Genomic DNA, 17,338 nt, shown 5'->3' with positions numbered 1-17,338 from the left:
TCATACCCATTTTAAGAGGTACCGTATACCGTAATAATGTATAACAATGAAATTATGTTTCAATGTTCGTAACCTAAACCTTACAATTTAGAAATTAAACTTTAAAAGAAAAACAACCACATTTTGTTCTAATCATTACTTTACGTTATTGACAAACTGAAACGTCTTGTTTATAAAGTAATTTGTTATGAACATGTTGGTATTCTATTGTATTTCTGTTTATAACAATATCAGTGAACCATCATTTTAGTTATATTTTCATGGATATTAATATAATACCGGTCTGTATTATATGCACACATAGAATCTTAAAGTCTTCGTATTTTAAACTTGATAAACAACAAACTAAATCCGTATCAAAATAAAGTTGGATTTTTTAACAATGATTGGGATTGTATTTTTCACCAACTTTATAACAATTGTATACACACACATAATATATACGTTTTACATGCCCAAGATTGCATGAAGAACTGCCATATTGCCATTATTATGTAGGTTGTATTATACTGTGTGTCTGTGTAATACCTTAATGTGTTTAATGTTCCATAAATAATATTATCAGCTTATCGAGATAATCCAGGTTTAATAAAAAATGAACATGTTTTATGAATAGCTTGGTTTCACACGAACAATAAGCTTAGCATGCATGTACTTAATACCTGAAGGTCTACATAAAAAACAGTTAGCTTCACTCATTTTATTAATTTACATTTTGAGATTCCATCATCTTTTGCAGTTTTTATGTAAAATAGTTATTAAGTTATTCCGCACCCATTTCATTAATATTGCTCTGAATGCAATAAGTTAAATATTTTCAACAAATGTTCATTGTTTATCACAGGGAATATACATTACTTCAGTAGTTGATTAGGTTGTTCAAAACATTCGCATTAAGTATCTTTACTCTGGAATAACGTGTGTGTATGGTTGGTACCATATAACACATGGAATAAACTCAAGTTAGAAAACCAAGGAAATAATTGAATTATTGGAAATATCATCAACCCACAAAGATGGACAAGTTCGATACGAAGCGAAAATCCAAATTCGTAAGTTTTTCTGAAATGTGGAATAGGTGTTACAAAGTATGTAACTGACAAAATCATGTATTTGTAACATCTAAAGTTTTTCTATTGAACCAAATGCGCTACTTTTCTATTTTCCCTAAAAATGTTTTACATATATCTGGTCTATATTATATTCCAACATTAAATTATTTAACTAATAGTTTTATTTATAAATATCGTTATTTTCCAGTTGGATCGCTTTGCTTCATCAGCCAACACAAAACCTAAGAAAGGTAAAGACAAATATGCGTATAAGACGCCTTCAATATCTGAGGACCATCCTACTGATAACATGATCCCTGATGTGGTGGCCACCAAACTATCCGAGAGGGAAGTCCTCACGCTGTTTGAAAAAATGCTGGTAATTTGTTTCAATGTTTTTTTCAGTAAAACGTGAGGCCATAGGCAGCAAACCTGGGAAGGTACGATGGGCAGGGCTACCCTGGAATTTTCTGCACTCAGTAAACAATGAAGCCTTAGATTTATGTCACAGCATTGTGCCTACTTCCCCTGGATTTTAAAATGTTTGTCGCCTTTTAGTTAAGCACATCAGCATGAATTTGTGATATTTTAATTTTATGTAGGATCTATGAAAATTATGTGTAGCCTATTATAGGAATTCCGCATATTGTTCAGATTCTTCCTAAAAAATTCTCTTTAGTCGTTTTATTGGTGAAAATTTCACTGAACAAATAGGTGTATTGGGTATACTTACATGAATTAACGTTTGTAAATAATCTATGTTTTTAACATATTAACGCATGGGATCTGTTACTGTGTGTTGTATATTCATTAATATAAACTTTATTTCAACTCAGCCTACTTTTGTTTAATTACAAAATCTCACAATGTTGGTATAACCTGTCAATCACCACACCGTGCTATCATAATGGCAAATATTGTACATTTTGTTGAATGTTTAACACATTAGGATGTTACATATATATATATATATACACATTTATATTATTTAAACATTTTCTTGAAAACAGCCAGTTAGAAAATTCCTAGATTCCGCCTTGGTTGCCAACACACATATTGACAAGTTTCTGTAAATTTATTTTTCACGTCAATTTTACATTTTATGCAATGCCTTGAATGTTGAGGTATTACACTCCATGCCTATATTGCTTACGTCTGTCTTCATGCAGACAAATTACGTCAGATGAATCATCCAAATTACCAACAACTAATATAGACCTTACATGGAACTCATGCTATGTGTAGTAGAATGTTATGCACCTATAATACAAGTTGCGTTGAAATGAACGATCAAACCATAGAAAGTTAATGGCTGTGCCCTAATCACTTTTTTGTGTTTAATATACATAATATAACTTTCTTTGGTTAGTCTGTTAAAATCATATTATATATATATATATGACATATGTAGATATTTGTTTTAATATCTAAAAAATACATTACCCATCACAAAGCAACATTAAATGTCATCCAACAACGTAGATGCCTGATCTATATTAAACCTTTAAAGGCCATGTTTGGTTTCAAACCATACGTCAATGTAGCAACGGGTAATTGTCAGACAATGAAATATATTTTCTTACTTTACAAACTAAGAACAATTGTAATGTACAACTCAGTTTCTCTCTAAATAATATTTACAAATAATAATAATAGACACACCAGCAACATATTAATATCATGTACAATATGTTAACATTATGTTTCAAGTCCCCCATACATATGTGTGTGCGTTGTATTTACCATCTCATGTTTCAGGACGATATGAATTTAGCTGAGGAACGAAAGGAGCCGTTACGAAGCAAAGACTTGGAGATTAAACGTAGCATGGTTGTCCAGTGGTTGAATAAAACAACTACAGTAAAGGTAACAATACTCTTCACAACTTTTATAACAATATATTATACACCTGACTGCTGACTTTATGCCACAAATTCTCTACACTGGTCATTGTTAACCTTATTTATAAAGGGCAGGTTACAGCATTGTTAAACACTTGTGTTATAATTCATGCTGCACAACTTGTGTATTTCGTTCAACTTTTGATTTAAACTTGTAGTCTTTATTTTGTAAAATATTGCTTCAGTTGTTCGTGACTTAATGCCCATGATTACTTCACAGATAAATAAGTTGAAGTCGTTGGTGTTGCCCATCGTAACCTCGTTTAACTTTGGCAAATTATAGCGGTGTTAATCACTTGTTTGTCTTTAAATACCTGTTTCCTAGTTTGTTGTTAATTATTGGCAATTACGCAATATTTAACCTGGCGTTGGATCCCACCCATTCACTCCTGTGTAAACATTGGTTTCCAATATTGATACTATTTATGAAGTACATGGAAAGGACACCCACATTTTATTGCTTGGAACAAATCGTTACCACCCTGCTGTTTATTCCATTACATTCCTGTGTGAATGGAGTTACTGTTGTTATTATTTAGCATGGACTCCTATCTTTTATTAAACTAGGGTGGATTTTATAGTTTAGAGCGTTCCCCCCATGTTATTGCCCTTTAATTAATACATCACTGGTATATCTTAAGATACCTAGATTATTCACATACGATACCATTATTGTTCCCGGTCATGCATACCCGTGTTAGCTTATGTATTGAAGCCATGTTTGTTGTTTATAATACTGGCATAATATGACATTACAACATTTTGACAGCTTGTTTAAATAACAGTTTTGATCAATCTGTATTTAAACAAAAGGAAACCATAATATAACAAGCAAATGTAATATAAATTTATTACAAGAGAAATAAAAATGCAATAAATTAAACAACACTTCAATATTCGCATACCACCTGTACTTTATATGGGGGCACTATAATATATTTGGCCTTATTTAGTTTATAGCCATAACACCACAATTGCCCACACATGGTGTAACTACCATAGCTAAGGTTCCACGATTGAAGGTTTGAAACATAAAATATCTTCCCACAAGTCACAGGAAATTATTTGAACCCAGACATTGGCTCTTGGTGGTGTTTATCTTATTCAGCGAGTTTGAAACTCAATTGAAACACACGTCATTGGTTTAATGCACTGCATAATAAAATGAATCACCACCTCTGTAATAAAGGGGGTTCAAACTTTATAATGTCATACCACCTTAAAAAGTGGGTGCAATATTTGATTACTGCTATGTACATAATAACATAGATAGCCCGCCCATCCAAATATCTAATATATGGGTTATTTATTCAATATAAGTTTTTAAGCATATTTTGATGATGTGAATTTGTTTGCTACAAAACAAACTTTGAAATCATAGTTTTATTCAATTTCACACAAAGCAAACAATATTATTTTGCAAGTTTAATGAGAGCAGCAAATAGTTTAAGCTAGAATTATATACTGTATGGAAAGATGTTTTCCTTACACTCAAATTACTGTATTGTTTAAAGTTGTCGCTATAACACTATGTTTACTTATTATTTAGTAACTTTGATGCGTTTTGTGAATAACTGACCTACATTGTCATAGGTTTTAATTATTCTGCAATAAAAATATCATAAATTAATTCATGTTAGTCTGTTTTAACACATGTGTAACTAATGTCTTATAAACAGGTAAGGTGTCGTAATAGAACACCAAAATGACATGTCAATCAAAAGTTAGTGAATAGAATTTCATTTCAATTTGTTGCAGAAGTTAATTATGACACCAGCCATTATAAGGATTGCATCTACAAATGTATATATTGTATATATATATATTAATATTATATTTTTGATAATTGAAAATGTGAACAAACACAATGACATGCAACACCCCTTTCACCACCAACCATCTTACAGGGAGAACAAGCCATGACCCCCCAACAGTTCATCTACAACATGCAGAGTTTGGTTCGTAAAGAAGAATCTTATCGTGGTGAAAGTAGCCGGGAGTTGCTACAAGTGTTGGAATCGTTACGTGTTTCACTAAACAGCAACCCACTCAGGTTAGCTTTGTATGCTTGGTGCATGGACACCTAACATGTGTGTAGGGTACCCATGAGTATCTGGTAAGCTGGTATGAATGCATCAACGACTTAATACCTCACAAACATGTCTTAAAACAAACACTATACAGCCGTGATAGTGCAATAATTAGTCTAACTAGCAAATAATTTTAATAAAGTAATGCATGGGAAAAAATGCGGCGTAAACCTTTACCTTTTACTCGGTGTCTTGACTTTGTAAAAGATTGGGCCAAGATTGCTTGGTACCCATGGTATGTACACAAACCACTTAATACCAACAAGTATGTCTGTTTATATTGTTTGGTTGGCAGTTCAAGTTTGCTCAATAACATCGTTATAAATAGATCGTCTGGCATTTGAAAAACATCGTAGTTAGTTACAGCTTCTGCTTTGCCAGGATGCTTCTGGCCACATCTATGTTATAGCAGGGTGGGGGAAGATGCGACACCTTTTCATTTTGTTTTCCCTTTCCATTTGATAGTAAACAAATAACATTCAAATAATTATGAAACCGTATCCTTACGACTTCCACAGACCGTTATTAATTCTTTAAAACACGATCAGGTTATTTGGAAATTATGTGTTTAAGGCGTCCCATCTTCCCCCACCCTACTATATATTAATACATTATCATTTAATTATATCATTACCATTACTATGTATGTACATGCATAGCTATGTTAGCTTATGTTTGTACTGTGTTAGCTTCCATATATTACTTTGTTCAACATCATCATTAATTATGTTTGTTTCCCCTTGAGGTCACGTGTAGCGTTTGTCACTTGAACATAGCATTGTAAATCAATACTGTATCTAAATAAGCACCAAACCTGGGGTGCCAGGGTAGGCAGGCTAACCCTTTAATTGTCTGCACTGCATTAATCAGTAAACATTACAACCAACAAGTTAGATTAATATGATTGTGTGTCGAACTAGCCCTGCCTCCCCTGTGTTTATATAAAGCCTATCCATATAATAGACCACAATTGAGGTGTTATAACTCCAGTTAATAATATGATGTTAATTTCCAGTTGGGTTCAAAACTTTGGACGGGAGGGTCTTGATATTTTGCTACGAATTCTAAACGATTGTTACGACAACAATTACACATCAGAAATCCATAACAAGATCAAACTGGAAATCATTCGTTGCCTCAAGGCTTTCATGAACAACAGGGTAATTTATTTATTCCCTTGTTAAATAAATCATTTATGACACAGCACGTACTTTTATATGGCTGATGTAATTGCGTGTAATGTAATATTACAAGTTCTCTGCCTTGTAACCACGGCTGTAATAAATATAGTCTATGCCCTATGGCACATAGATACAAATATACACTAATATATATATATATATATTGTGCATACCTGGTAGTAAATGCATAGGTTTTGTAGATAGTGTAATATTGTAAATGTCACCTTGTTTGACATTTGTACTGTAATGACTGAAGGAACTGAAATTAACATGAAATTCATAGAAATATCGGTGTACAATTATAACGCAATACTGTTTGTGTTTTCCAAGCTTTATTAATTTTTGAAATGAAAATTATGAACACTTAATGTTTCATCTTTTAAAAACAATTGATGTATTTTGGCTAAACAATAAAGATAAGCTGGCACTTGGTATTTTGCACCCCAGTATTATACACACATTTTATTTCTATGTTCTTTTACATATTATGGTATATTTTATACTCAGTATGTTTGTTTTATCTGCCTTAGTTTTAGTACGGGATCCGCACATAGTAATACTACTGTATACTTACATAATATATATATATATATATACTACACAGTTTATTTTACCCATCCCATCTTTAGTACGGGATTCGCGATATGTTTGAGAAAGAGAACGGGATCGTCACGTTGTGTCGAGCCATCGACCCCAAGAACAAAATGATGATGACCGACACCGTTAAGCTTGTGGCGGCTGTTTGTTTGCTGGAGGATGGGTGAGTTGTGGCGTAGATGGTATAGATTGTTGAGTAAGACGTACTATATACCTCTATATATCTTTAATACAACAATTGGTTGGTCTTGATTTTGGTCTCTTACTTTTTCGTAGCACCAGATCCTTGATGAACATTAGCTTTGGAAAGTTTAATCTGTAAGGCTTAGACCCCGAAGAATAGTTGTAAATATTCAAGCCCAGAACCTTGTATCGACAATTTGTAGCCATTATGTGTTATTTGTCCTAAATCGACGTATTATAACTCAATCTGCGAGTAAAATGTTGACAAATCACGAATTGTATTCCATTATTTACTTTATACCAATGGTTTATTCCATTCTAATGCATTCAGACACGACAAAGTACTTGAAGCGCTCACGATCTGCCACGAGAACGGACTCCTTCTCCATCAAGGATCGATCACGGAGTTGCAGAAACAGAACGCTGTGTTACCCGTTGGTCCAACGAGGTTCGATGCCATCATAGAAGGGTTGAGGGGTGGCGAGAAGTGGCCGCAGTTACGAGTGGCGTGTCTACAGTTGGTTAACGTGCTGGTGTGCACGCCTGATGAGTTAGACTTCCGAATGCACCTTCGTAACGAGATCATGAGAGCTGGGCTGATACATATATTAGAGGTAGGTTTATGTTTCAAGGGTATACTGGGTATTGTGGAAACAGTGAGTGATATGAACAATGTTTAGATAAAGGTTTACAGTTTCGTGGTAATTCCCAACTCTGCTATATATCTCAGGTTCCGTTGCATTTTATACGATTTCACTCTTACTTAATGTGAATGCTTGCAACAAACTTTTTTATATAAACTAGATACATGCCTGTAACACAATTTTTAGTATTGTGCCAAAATAATCGAGGGTTGGCATGTCCACCCTGCCACCCCAGGTTTGGTGCCTACTGTAGATACATTACTTACATAGGTATATTGGTTGTGAATTCATATTCAATTCCCCAGGATTTAAAAAAGAGTCAAAACGAGGAGCTAAAGATCCAACTCCGAGTATTTGAGGAACATCGTGACGGCGACTTTGATGAGTTGGTCGGTCGATATTATGACGTCAAACAAGAATTCCAATATCCTTCATATATTGTTTTGTCCAAGCCACAATGTATTGCTTAGAATTAATAGCAGACGAACGCTTGTACAATAAAAGATAAATTTTACCAAAAGAGAAAATGTCAAGTAATCGATTCAATAATAATATAATTATTTTTAAATCTGAATCACATTTGTGATTTTTATATAAATTTAGGAAACATTTTGTTAATTTTTTTTTCGAGTTTTACTTCTTGATCCAAAATATCCCAAAACTTTGTTTAAATTTGCCACAAAATTAATTTCCCCACATTTTAACCAAACTTTCTCCTTAACAAATATCTTCACGGATTCTTCTGAGATATTCGAGTTTGTCCAAAACACGTTAGCAGGAACACCAAGCGAACCTTTCTTCTTATCCGTGCTGCAACATTTGTTGAGCATCCGTGACGATGAATGGGCGAGGTAGGCCACGCTTTATAAGGTTTACGTAACCAAGCATTTAGTTACACCAATTTTGTTGCAGTTGGAGCTTGCAGCAATTTCTTTATTTGTTTTGGCCGTTTATGGCATTTTTTAGTAGTTTTACAGCAGTTATTATTTTACTAATAAAATAACTTAATCTTAGACAAATGGAATTTTTTAAACTGTTTTAAAGTAGTAGTGTGGAACAGAACAATTACCTATAATACCTTCCCACCCACAGACCACAATATTACCGATTGATTGAAGAATGTGTTTCACAAATCATCTTACATCGAAGTGGAATGGACCCAGATTTTGGGTGAGTTGAATATTACTGTGGTTCTTGTGTTTGGGTTTCTATGGCACCCTGTCGCCATCTAGAGGTTACATATTGCAGGCTACACAAAACTGTAGTCGCCGACCCAATGTTACACAAATACTTCATATATTATAATATTAACGTAATCAAGTCATTGTATATTGTTTGCTCTGTATCAATATCGGAGAAGACATATCTAAACATCACTTTTCTCCCAGCTATCGCAGGAGGTTTGAGGTCGATGTTGATCCGCTTATCGATCAACTTGTTGATAAAGCCAAGGTGGAGGAAAGTGAATACAGAGCTACGGAAAGCCAGAAACAGGTTTGTTAATATAAGTAACAATCAAAACTATAAGAGATATCTTCCCATTGTTCAAATGGGAAGAACCTACTCATGTAGAAACACATGTATTGCTCCAACCTAAGTTTGCCCATTGTTTAGTTTGAGCAAGAGTTAATAGCACGACAAGAAGCGGAACTTAAGTTCAACAAGAAAAACAACGAGTTGATGGAAATTGAAAAGAAGTTGAAAGAACAAGAAAGTTTGATCGTGCAGCTGCAAGAGAAGGTGAAACATTCATCCCAACCATCTACGTTCCCTGCCTAATTAATCATGGTGTCCTATGGCATGCCACACTGTAGGACCTCACCCATATAGAATAGAATGTGCATATACAATGTTGGAGTAATGAACCAACTCTGGCTTAAATCTCAAGTCCCATGACATGCCTTACTGTAGGACCTCACCCATATAGAATAGGAAACATTCTAAACTTATTTCTTCCACCAGGTTAAACTTGGTGGCCCCCCACAAGGAAGTTCAGCCGCTCCCCCTGGATCCATACCCCCACCACCACCCCCTCCTGGGGGAGTTCCCCCTCCACCCCCACCTCCCCCACCCCCAGGAGGTGCCCCGCCTCCTCCTCCACCCCCTCCTCCTCCTCTTGGAGGTGTTCCACCACCCCCACCCCCTCCAGGTGGGGTACCACCCCCGCCCCCTCCTCCGGGAGGTGCTCCTCCTCCTCCCCCACCCCCGGGTGGTGGACCACCGCCCCCTCCAGGAATGCCAAGAGCCCCAGCCGCACCCCGCTTACCAGGTGGCATGGCCCAGAAAAAAGTCTTTAAACCTGAGACAGTAATGAAGCGAATGAACTGGAACCAGATGAAATCGAACGCGATCCAGGAGAAAAGTTTCTGGGTATCCGCGAAGGAAGAAATATTTGAGAGCCCCGATCTCTTCACGAGGCTCATGGCGACTTTTGGGCAAAAGAAAGTCACGAAGAAGGCAGTAGAAGTGGAGAAACCACAGAAAAAGGTTAAAGAACTGAAAGTACTCGACTCGAAATCCGCCCAAAACTTATGTGAGTTTTTACATTGATTCAGATTCCATAAATTTCCAACATGTTTGGTATGGTCACCACATATCTATATATCATAATTATGAAGTATATTCTATCAACAGAAACTTCTCTGCGAGATATAAAATAACCCTTTATTTACCTCAAACCATTGAATTTATAACATTTATTTAAAACAACACTTTTCTCCAAACTCTAACAATATTAACGCAACCAATCAACTTTCCCACCCAGCAATCTTCCTTGGAACGTTGAAAGTTCCGTACGCGCAAGTGAAGACCATGATACTTGGTGTAACGGACGATATGGATGAATCACTCATCAACAATCTACTGAAACAACTACCTGAGCAAGAGATGATATCAGCGGTGTCCGAGTATAAGAAACAATACGATGACTTGGTGGAAGCCGAGCAATTCCTTTGCACCGTGAGTGTTTAATTAAATCTATTTTAATTTTATAAAACTAACAATTCGAAACTGGTAGTTCGTTGCCCCCATGTGGTTACTTTACCGATGAGAGTTTAATATTATAACTATCAAGCTAGTGACATTTTTGTAGAACCCTAGATCCTAGTTTTACACCTTAATCATTTTCACCCTGATGTTAGATGTCTATACAAATAACAGCATTAAACAGATGAAGTTCCCCATGCTTTAGTCGTTGGGCTTAAACCTCACACTGTTGAATATTAGGACAGTTGGCCAATATTAAATCCTGGAAAAATTGATATTTTGAAGGCTTGTTTCCCACAACCACAAGCAGTAAATACTAAGTTGAAATATTAACTGGGAAATATTCTTTGTATACTACCAGATTTGTTGATAAATAAAGAATAAAAACATATTATCCCACCCTACTATGAAACCATATTTTCTAGATAAGTGAAATCAAGCGACTTCACCCTCGCTTGCAGCACATTCGGTTCATTCGTCAGTTCGATGAAATGGTGAGCGACATCAAACCGGATATCGTGGCCGTCACCGCAGCTTGCCAAGATATCATGAAAAGCAACAAGTAAGTCAGTGTATTGTGGGTGTTTATGGTCAGTTTTAAATATAGCAGCCAAATGTTTCTAAACAGGGGAGGCAGGGATAGTTAGACAAACAAACCTGTGAAACAAGTCTAACTTATTGGTTGTGTGCAGAAAATTCAATGGTTAACCCGCCCACCCCGCCACCCTATGTTTGACAAGAATGATTTTTCCCGTATATTTTAATCTTGTGCTTTCAAGGTTCAAGAAGTTTTTGGAGCTGGTGTTGTTGATTGGTAATTACATGAACTCGGGTTCAAGGAACGCACAAACACTTGCGTTTGATATCAGCTATCTCACGAAGGTAAATTGAAGTTTTTAATTTTCCAATCCTTTCAAAATAAATTACTTTAAAAACAATTATGATTTCCCGCTACTTTGTTGCATTTTGAAAAAAAAACAGAAAACATTGCAATCGTCCGCTTATCTATTATTCAGTTAAAAGACACGAAAAACACGGAGAATACGTTCAACATGCTCAACTTCCTCGCTAGCATGATTGAAGAACAAAAGGAGAAGCGATACAGTGAAGTTCACGGATTCATCAATGATTTCAAGCATGTTCCTAAAGCACACAGGGGTAAGTTGTGTGTTTAGTGCGAGGTAGAACCAGTGGTTCAGCCACCCCCCATATTTGTCAAATTTTTTAAATTTCAAAAAAAGGACTTTTTTACTAAATCATACAGACTACAAAGGTATATAAAACAAATAAGAAGTCCAGCCCATGGTGTCGGGTAAATACTGGTGAATGTTAATATTTGGTGTAACATAAATACATAATCATCAATAAACACCTGTATTATGTTTTAGTATCTGGTGATCAACTCACGAAACACATGAAGCAAATGGAAGCTGGTTTGAAACTAATGGAGAAAGATATCAAAGCTTTGGAAAAACCAAAAGATCCAGAAGATAAATTCTCAGAAATTTGTTCGATATCCTTTCAATGCTAAAAATTTAATAGCACAACCATTTTAAATTATTTTTATTTAACAATAATATTAAAATTGTTTTTCAAAAATGTGTTTTGTTCATTTTCTTGACTGTATGTCAAAAAATTGCAAATAATGTATTGTTTAAATGAGCATTTTTGTTAGGTTTCCTTAGCCTTCCATCACAGCTTTGTTAAGAAAGCTATGGAACAATTTTCATTGTTGCAAGACATGCATGAGAATATGACGTCATTATTCGCTTCCGTCGCCGATTTCTTCTCGTTCAATATAAAGAAGAAACCAATGGAAGATTTCTTCCAAGAGATGAATGTTTTCAGGGAGGATTATCTGGTAAAAGATGAAAATCAATGAAACTGTGTTTAATGTGGTGGAAAAACTAAATAATAATAAAAACTTTTAAATTTGTATTTAAATCTACCACTAATTTATTAACAAAACTATTGCAGCCAAATGAGTTTTACTCTATTTTGTTTTGTATTTGATTTATAACTTCAGCAGAGTTTGGTTTTCAAATGATTGTCACTTTTATTTTACCGCAGCGAGCTGTGAAAGAGAATCAACAGCGAAAAGAACTTGAAGAGAAACAGAGGAAGGCAAAACTTGCAAAAGAGAAAGCAGAAAAAGAGAAAGAAGAGAGAAAGAAAAGAAGGCAGCCCGCAGGTTTAGACCTCGATGCAGGTGATGGTGAAATACATGCTTGGTGGATTCATTACATATTTCAGTTGTTTAGAAAAACTTCATATCCATTTACATGCCATACCGGTTTGATTTCACAGACAAACTTTAAAACAGTTTTATTATGTTTTTTTTTATAATAAAATTGTTATAAAATAAAAATATTTTTTTATGTTAAACAAACAATATAAATGTCATTGTTTTTCATGCTTTTCAATTTTAAGATGAAAATACAGCATTTTGATCTGTTTCATGTCCATGCTTATACATTGCTCTTTGTGTTAGTTTTAAAGTATTTATTTTTAAAACAATAGAATTTGTTGATGAGCTTAATGCCCAGTCAAAACACTTTATTGTTTTTTAATATTATTTAGAAAAATAATTTTCATTAATTTTATATTTTTCGTTTCGACCACAGAGGGCGACCAAGAGGGGGTGATGGACAGTTTACTCGAAGCTTTGTCGTCTGGGAAAGCTTTTAAGAAGGAAGGAAGAAGAAGAACGCCGAGGAATGATAAAGGTGAACTTTGTGTTAAACTTTGAAGGTTGAATATTATTTTCTTGATTTAATTCAGTTTTATTAATTTAGCTTTGATTAGCCATGTTGCAACTTTTTATTTTGTTTAAAATATTTTATTTCACAGATTATCACAATATTAAGCAAAGCAACAATATAGGTTGTATAAAGATAATAACCATTTTATTTAAACGGATGATCTTATGTTTAAAACCAAAGTATTTAAACCTTTTTATACCAATGGGTTTCACACTCAAAACTAAATCTTTATTACCAAGAAGAGAAATTTAAGATTTTAAAAGTTTTTTTGTTTGCCTAAAACTCGTCCACCCAGATGAGGGCAGGCGTGCGACATTAAGTCCGGGCCAAACCATGGCCCACTTACGTGCCCAACAAGGGGCCCGTGCGTCCCTAGGTGCCTCGCGCAGTATTGACCGTTCCAACGCACAAAACATGTTGCGTTCGCTGAACCAAGCTCATGAATTCGAAGCGAAAAGCAAAAGTTATAAAGGGGGTAGGAACGCATGGTTGTACAAATATATCACGTGTAGTAACCACATATATTAAAACACAAGGTTCCGTCTTCAACTTTACCAAGAAATATTTACAGCATGAATTAATACATTATTAAGTTTTACTAAACAAATAATCTAGAAAACTAAACAAATCACTCTGATGTTTTATTTTGTTGACGCAGTCAGTTGTTAGTTGTATTTATAAATGGTACAAACGGCCAACTCTGTCACAATTCCTACTTTTCTGGCTTACCCTACTGTATGACTTTACCCATATAGAGTCGCATATATATATAAGGGGATTTATTGTCGAATTATAAAATGATCCTCATGCCTGCTGTCAAGTCCAAATAGATACGAAATACCTGCATATGCTTACTGTTTTACTTTTGATTCAAAACACCCATATAGCAATACTTAGCAACCTATGTTTAACAAACCAATTGCAAATTTCTCCGCTAGAATTACGAGAGCGCCCTCCCAAATTACCTGTGAGTAAAACTGCCCAAATATTTTCGCAACATATGTTTCGCCCAACCAACCAATGTTGCTCCTTGTCGCTTTTACTTTGTGTTCTTTTTGCACGACCATGCACAATATCGAGTGTTTTATGTTTTGTTTATCCTTGTTGGGTTGAGTTATCGTGTGATATAACTTTAGCATGAAGCCAACACCACAACGTATCATCATCATCTCTATCACTGTACAAGTTTTCCAAATTTATTTTCTCCTTCCCATTATATGGATTTTTCTATTTCTTACAACTTTCAATCAATGTCAAATATCTCAAATGTTTCTTCCGTGCTTCCCCCACCCCCCCTCCCCACCAGCTAAATGAATTTATTTTAACCCAAACCAACCAACCAAGCATGCCCCCCACCAGCATGTGGAAGGAGACGAACAATCTTACGTTGAAGGTGATTGATTTATTTTTGCAACCGTGGATTTATTTATTTTCTATGATTTCCTGCTGTAACTAAATTTATAAGTATTTTGTTGTAAATCAAATTTTAAAAAGTTTTAAATAAGTTTTACGAATACTACTTGGCATTTTTAGCTCTTGTCGCTCTTTTATTTGTTTGTTTTTCAAAACTAAGTTGCAGGTTTTAAAACTAAAGAAAGAAAATTAAACTTATTTAATAATAAAATATTAAAAATTCGAGGAAAAATCCACATTAAAAAAATAGAATTGGTCGATAACAATAACACCTTAGTGTTTGTATCTCACATTATATGATGTCACAATAGGCAATATTTCCAAACCAACAGTAACAGCGAACATCGTGAGGAATCGATCGCGTTCCCGTGGCAACACAACAACTTCGCTGAGTCGTCTCGCACAAGGGGAGGATCTTGAAAGTGTGTTGCAGTCGACCACCGAGTTAGAAACAACAACTAACGGCATCGACACAGTCGCTGAAGCGGAAACGGTGGAGAAACCCCTCACGTTCCGGATGTTACGAGGATCCGACATGCCCAGTCTACCATAGAAACAACATATCATCGCAGTTTTACATGTTTAGCTGAATCATTTCATTTTTTCTCTAAGAGAATTGTCAAAATCTGATTCAACATAACTTTAATGCGTTCCCATATTCAGCTATAATGATTTCTCATTGTTACTATCCTGCTTTGCTGTAAATATGTACAAGATCTCTTGTAGACGACCAATGTTGCTCAAGACTAAATTAATCATCATTTTTTTGGTGTGGAAACCATGTAGGATGGCGTATCAACAGAACAATAATAGGTTTTCAAATTATTTTCAACATTTGCTGTTTAAAAGTTACAAGACGCAACGAAACTTTTTACAATCGAGAAAACAGAAATACATTGAACACCATATTAAAATTAAGCGTGACGAAAACAAATAGGATTTCAAAAAACTGCTTTCGAAAAAATTTGAAACTTATACGCCTTCCATGAAGTATAACAACCGTCACTAACATTACATGAAGGAACCTTGTGATATTATGTTTATAATAACATGCACAGCATATAACAGCTAAGATCTCTCACTAACTATGGCTTAACAGGAGATAACTCGAATATCAATGTCGTTTTAACAGTGTTTAAGTGGCCAACAAATCTGAATTATTGTAAAGCTTTAAAAATTTAAATTTTTGTAAATTTGGATTTTACAAATTTTTATGTTACTTTTTTTTATTTAAGAAAATAGTTTGAAAACTTTCATTGGACTTTAACTGCCCTGAATGCCCCCAATGTTGAATGTTTCCAAATATTTGTTAAACTTTATATTAAATGACAGGCGGAGATTTTCGAGCTTTGGAGAGATCCCGATCACGTCGGCACTTAATGAGTCCCTCATCAACGACAGCGATCGATATTTCACTCGATTCCGTGACCGCGGATGATTTAACTGACTCACCTGTGTTTAAACCTTCCAACGGACCCAAACGAACCGTCTACCACTCGATGGAGGAAGCAACGAACGCGAAAACATCATCAGTCGGCCAACGGCGGGCCCGTAAACCGATCGGCGGAAACGCAGATGATTTGCTCGCGCAATTAAACGCACTCTAGCGCCCCCTAGCCTTCACAACGATATAATGCTTTGTATGCTCACTGCATAAATACCAAATTCAACATATTTTAGCATTGTGTGTTTCAATTTTAATGTAGTGTTCCCCCTTGTTATATTTTCATACATGTCGCCTTGCTGCCTTAATCTAACCCAACACATCTAAAGGGGATCTTATTATGCAAAACAACATCATACATATAAACCCCACCAGTGCTATATTGGTAATTATGTTCACCACACGTGCCCAACAATTCTGTTGCAACAAATTCAATTTACATTCAATCCTGTGGTAAGGTATTTAGAAAATTGATTTTTCTTTTTGTTAGGAATTTTTCGCATCGGTTGTTTAAAACAAATCCCATCTTTTACTTTTTATATTCCATTGTAGTTAGCATGTGCGTATACAAAGGCATGATCACCTTGTATTTTAATGACAATCATTTATTAATTCTCGCCAAGTGCTATCAGTCTGGATAAACAACTGAAATACAAATATATTGATATGATTATGTCTAGAACCCCCAGCAATCAAACAATTAATGTAACGTTAACATGATTAAGATTTTTTACCAGTTTTTAACTTCCGTGTATATAAATAAAAATCCCCTATATTGTTCTGTGATTTTATTGCGAAAAAATATAAACTTTTGATAGGGGTGTTAGTTTACACATAGAAACAAAAACATGTTCATAGGTCGTTGTTACTCTGAATGACTCATTTTGTTGCTAGTTTCCTTCTCTTGGTTGTTTTATTTTGATTTTCTTTCTGTATTCGAAGAAGTGAACACTTGTGTCTATGCAACTGGGCAAAGTTTCTCATTTGCTCTGAAACTTTACCTAGCAAACCATGTGTGTTGAGGATTCTATATACACGTATGTGTGATGCAAACCAACTTAACATTCTGTGTTGGAAGGAAAACTT

The 17,338-nt window shown here is 35.0% G+C and overlaps 1 protein-coding gene across 6 annotated transcripts; it reads left to right on the top strand.

Annotated features, from left to right (window-relative positions):
• The first annotated feature begins 819 nt into the window (after nt 1-819).
• LOC149724623 (protein diaphanous homolog 2-like) lies at nt 820-17,030 on the top strand. Of its 6 annotated transcripts, none has more exons than XR_016386476.1 (23): nt 820-1,052; nt 1,261-1,431; nt 2,811-2,918; nt 4,861-5,006; nt 6,059-6,203; nt 6,854-6,984; nt 7,336-7,618; nt 7,954-8,072; nt 8,383-8,499; nt 8,741-8,818; nt 9,037-9,142; nt 9,263-9,388; nt 9,611-10,181; nt 10,413-10,606; nt 11,059-11,195; nt 11,413-11,515; nt 11,650-11,791; nt 12,022-12,147; nt 12,331-12,494; nt 12,704-12,842; nt 13,258-13,359; nt 14,334-14,788; nt 15,141-15,346. XR_016386476.1 is itself a non-coding variant. In XM_089892216.1 (23 exons), exons 1-23 carry the CDS (start codon nt 1,017-1,019, stop codon nt 16,413-16,415), a joined length of 3,699 nt encoding a protein of 1,232 aa, XP_089748342.1. In that variant the 5' UTR covers nt 820-1,016; the 3' UTR covers nt 16,416-17,030. The 6 variants fall into 6 exon arrangements, 5 of the variants coding, with proteins under 5 accessions (XP_089748342.1, XP_089748343.1, XP_089748346.1 ...); XM_089892216.1 differs by lacking the exons at nt 14,334-14,788; nt 15,141-15,346 and adding exons at nt 13,691-13,870; nt 16,141-17,030; XM_089892217.1 differs by lacking the exon at nt 14,334-14,788 and adding an exon at nt 13,691-13,870 and having other exon boundaries at nt 15,141-15,722.
• The last annotated feature ends 308 nt before the right edge of the window (nt 17,031-17,338 follow it).

The sequence above is a fragment of the Ciona robusta genome, chromosome 14, assembly GCF_009617815.1.
Source record: "Ciona robusta chromosome 14, ASM961781v2".
Lineage (NCBI taxonomy): Eukaryota > Metazoa > Chordata > Ascidiacea > Phlebobranchia > Cionidae > Ciona > Ciona robusta.
Note: the sequence above shows the minus strand (reverse complement) of the source record. Positions and strands in the feature narration are given on the sequence as shown.